Source organism: Malus sylvestris, chromosome 7 (genome assembly GCF_916048215.2).
Source record: "Malus sylvestris chromosome 7, drMalSylv7.2, whole genome shotgun sequence".
NCBI classification, from domain to species: domain Eukaryota; kingdom Viridiplantae; phylum Streptophyta; class Magnoliopsida; order Rosales; family Rosaceae; genus Malus; species Malus sylvestris.
In genome coordinates, this window is record NC_062266.1 from 7,252,771 (window position 1) to 7,257,595 (window position 4,825).

The following is a 4,825-nucleotide window of genomic DNA, read 5'->3' on the forward strand; positions in this document are numbered from 1 at the left end:
AATTAGCCAACAATTGTTATCGAGACAAATTCTGTGCACAGATAACAAATTCTGAGTAATTCTTGGAACATATAACACTGAATTAAGCTTCAATTTTTGAGTAGGTGTACAAATGAACCAATATGTGAAATTGATAAACCTGCACTATTGGCAGTTTGAATGGTCTCTGTGGATGGGAAATGAGCAACTAAAGAAAGGAGCAGCTAAAGAAAGGTTCTGCAAGTCTGCAGTGAGATGATTTGTGGCTCCTGAATCTGTAAGCCAAAACTGCTGCGAATAGGCATTTGATGTTGGAGTGGATGGTGAGGAGTTTACATGCATTGCAGTCATTTGAGGGGTGGTGCTAGAAATATTTTCATTTCGAAAATAGCAAAACTGAGCAGTGTGATTTTTCTTGCCACAAATTTAATATCCTTCAACTACGACAGCATCAATATTTCTGAATTGACATGTATTAGCAAGATGACAAAATTTTCCACATATTTGACAAGCGGAATGTGATGGAGATGCACCAAGAATACCGGAAGCATAAGTATTGTAGACATTTCTAGAATTCCCAAATCGAGAATTAGTATTATAGTTGAATTTACCTCTGCCCTTGTTCATGTTATAATTGTTCTTGAAGTGGATAAGTTGAGTGCTTGAATACCCTTGACTTGAATTTGCAGAACTCCCTTGGTTATGACCACCAGAATACCCATGGGATGAAAAAGACGAGTTCTTGAAACCAGATTCAGAATTCTTGGCCACCATTGCAGAAAGAAATGGTGTAACAGAAGTATTTTCAACCATTGCTTCTTCAGCAAGCAACTGAGATCTCAGGTCTTTGAGAGAGATTACACTTTCTCGCCCTTGAATGATGGATCTGATGGCATTATATTTTCCCGATAATCCATTACAAGTTAAGATGACAATGTCATCATCTTCGAAATGCACTCCTGCAGCTACCAAATAATCACGAGCTTCCTTGATTCTCTGCAAGTACTGGGATATGGAATCAGGGCCTTTCTTGATATTTTGTAACTCAGACTTCATTTGGAATATGGTTGCACGAGTAACAATGGAGAATTGTTCTTTGAGCCGAATCCACAGTTCTCGAGCACTTGTGCTTCCAATGACACACGATACTGCCGATCGCGAAAGTGTGACAGTGATGAGCTGCATCAAGGCTCGATCATTCATTTTCTAGACCTTGTATGCATCTGTTTCAGTTCTTGATGATGAATCCCCAGAATCAACATCAGAATCCCCAGATCCAGAAGAAACGAACCTTGCAGGACAAAGATGATAACCATCCAAGAACCCTATAATTCCATGACCTTCAAGTAGCAATTGCATCTGAAAATGTCAAGTGAGATAGTTAGAATCATCAAGTTTGATAGTGACCGACGTAGGAACAGTAGAAATAAGAAAGGTGATTGGCGATTGCACAATTTGTAGTTGGTTAGCAGTCACCATTGCAGCTTGTTGAAGAAAAAAAATTCACACAGGAAATATATCAAACACTTGGGCGGACACGATTGTAAAGACGAATAATCGCGAGATAGAGAAACTATTACAGTTCCGAAACCAAGAAAACCAAGATACCAGAGAAGAAGAAGATCTTGAGCGGCGGAAGCAAGAAATCCAAGATCGCAAGATAACCTTTCAAGCAAGAAGAGCTCGATCGGCGAATGATACCATGTAAAGCAACAAATTATGTTGCAGAAATGTAATAATGCAGAAATGATGATGAAGGTTTTTAGAGAGATAAGGAAAAGAAATGTAAAGAGAGAGAAATGATTTGTTATAATATTTTGTATATCTTGAATTACAGTCATTACATTTGTTATATATTCTCTTATCTGGCTTGTTCACTAAGACACAATATAACTACCTTAACCTCCTTATAACAAACCTACTAATCCATTGACACATGGCACACTATCTGACCATTCATTATATACTGTTAACAGATTAATTGTCAAATGAAGATCGACTTTGATGTATCAACAATTAATCGACTATGATGACCAATTCTCATTAATACGAACAACTTTCCTTCTTTTTTTTTGCTGGATTTAGTAGATTAATATGAATAATTTTTTTTAATAACAAATCATACCGTTAGTGGATTAGATTGTTAAATATTAGGGAAGAGGGAGATCATTGGGGATCGAACTCGCACCAAAGTGAATAGACATTATTGATTTCTATCGTTGCGGTAAAACGTTATCTGTATTAATATGATAACTTTAAAGTCCTCAATTTGTTTAGTACAACAATATTCTTTTTTGTTTTCTCGTCTATGGAATATATCTTGTTTCTTTGTTACAAAATGAACCTGGCTATGGTTTTTTTTTTTTTTAAATTAAGAAACCTGGTTGTAGAAATATATTTTTCTGATTAAAAATATTTTGAGTTGGAATTATCAATTAATGGGATCATTGTTAAACTTTTTAATGAGTGTATTTGTGGTAATTGATATATAGTCTGTTAATTTTATAAAAGAGCATATTATCTCTTCTTTTTTTCTGTATCTTCTTTTCATGAGTGCAAGTCTCGGCTTGGTGAATGCACCGGCCCCTTCCAAATTCAACCTCCACTTGATCCCCTGCTAATTAGGTTTCCTTCTATGTTAGTCTACAGTCTTCAACATTAGATATTACCACTTGAAATACGAAATCGAGTGTATGGGGATTTTATATTGTTATTTAACTTAAAAAAAATAAAAAGATTATCAAATTCTGTTTTGAGAAAGAAAAGTCTAACTTCTACAGAGAATTAAGGATAATGCTTCTCTCGTTCCCAATAACGAGCATTGTCAAGTTCTTCGTTCATATGAATGACTAAAGAGTCTTTAAATTAAATAATTTTTTTAAGATGATTTTCATGTGATAGTAAAGAGAATGGACAGTTCTAATTACGATGCTTATACGACGAAATGGTATCATGTTAGTGTGGAAACAAGGCTTTCCTCCTTGATGAATAAGGTAAGTATCGTATTAATATAATTAAAAATAAATAAAATTCAATTAACTACTATATCTTGTTTTGCGACTTACGGTTTGTAGATAATTAGTTCGCTACCTAATTATACGTGGCTTAGCTCAAAGTCCCAACTAAAATTATACATAGGTTTTGGGGAGTAATCAAGATCATAGCCTTAGGAATAAGCACTTCTAGCAGATTCTATCAAAATAGGAATAAGGTAAACTTCCCACAGTGAATGCATGAAAATAGTATACAAAATGACGACACCAAAACCTAATAATAAGGGTGTTGAACATGTAAATATATCCAAAAAGCCTATTTGCTAAACCACAACAAAGTTACATGGAATAACCATGCAAAGATATGAACTGTACTTACAGATAATAGGAAACAAACATTTTTAAAATACGGATTCTCACAGAAACATATTGGTGCTCACTAACGTACCCCTCCGGTTCAACGGGAAAAAAAAAAGAAAAAAAAAAAAAACATACATACCCCTCCAGACGAATTCCTAGTTGTCATGCGCACCGAAATTTGTATTTTGAAAACTCAGCACAAAAATGAAAAAGAAAGAAACGACAAAAGAGGAAGGAGTATTTTTTTTCCGTTTTTGTTTGCTCTATGACATCCCACCTCATCCAAAGATTGGGAAAATGATTCACTTTTATGGAACATACAGAAATGCAAATCATCAATGCTCGCAAACAGTATAGGAAGGTTAAGAGAATGCAGATTAAGTCCTCAATCGACTTCTATATCATTTCAAACCAAACTAGGGCAAGAAGAAAAACCAAATGTCCCTTTGGCCATGGCAAGTCACGGAAGGGAATTAGTGGTGGGTGAGCCTTATTGTTATACATGGGTTCATGGCATTGATGAATTCGAAGACAGCATACAAAGCACGCATTTCGTGATGTATATCAAGGCGACAATCAGAAGCCAGCAGCCTAGGGTTTCAGAGGAAGTGGAAGAAGAGGACGCAGAAATAGAAGAACACTTTAGTGTGAATGATGCCACAATGGAACTACAATTTGACCCAGACAGTACTGACATGGGTATTCTAATATCCAACACACTTTCGGGCCTTCATATTCCTCTCCAGGCTCATCCACCCATAGTAGCTGAAATATTGTATAAAGCCTACTCCTGGGCAACGGATAATGATAGTTATTTTCCTCCTAGTCGAGAGGTTTTTCATATGGGGGTGTACGTGGAAGTTAGGACATACCTGTCAGATATTGGGGACACTGACATGGACGTGTCAGATATTGGGGACACTGACATGGACGTAGAGGATGGTGGTGATGAGCCTCAATTTGTACCGGCAAGTAAATCGTCCATTGAGGAGTTGGAGAGGACAATAGTCGAAACCTCAACAATGTGTACTATTTGCAGGGAGGAGATGATGGTTGGCTCAGAAGCAACTCGGATGCCGTGCTCACATCTTTACCATGGAGATTGTATTGTGGAGTGGCTGCAGAGAAGCAGGATTTGCCCGTTGTGTAGGTACTCCATGCCTGCTGATGAATGATGATAGAAATTATTGTCATAATAATGAGTCGAATTTGATGTGTTTTGTTATTGGTTAATCTGGTTATCTTACTTCCCAATTTATTATGCATTTTGGTCTTTTTGAACCTAATTATGTTTTAATATTTGTCGTACAACAAAATTCTTGACTGCTGTGATGATAGAAAGATTGAGATTTTTATGAATATTGGGTTGAATTTGATGTTCATTATTGGTTAATCTGATTAAATATTTTACTGCGGTCACTTATACATATGAGAAGTGATTTCTACATACCCGTCTTGTATGCAAAAATCACTTCTCATACTACAATAGTACC

At 36.1% G+C, this 4,825-nt stretch overlaps 1 protein-coding gene across 1 annotated transcript; it reads left to right on the forward strand.

Moving 5' to 3' along the window:
* Window positions 1–3,784: 3,784 nt before the first annotated feature.
* On the forward strand, window positions 3,785–4,507 carry LOC126630048 (E3 ubiquitin-protein ligase AIP2-like). Its single transcript, XM_050300218.1, has one exon. It carries the CDS (start codon window positions 3,785–3,787, stop codon window positions 4,505–4,507), a length of 723 nt encoding a protein of 240 aa, XP_050156175.1.
* Window positions 4,508–4,825: the final 318 nt, after the last annotated feature.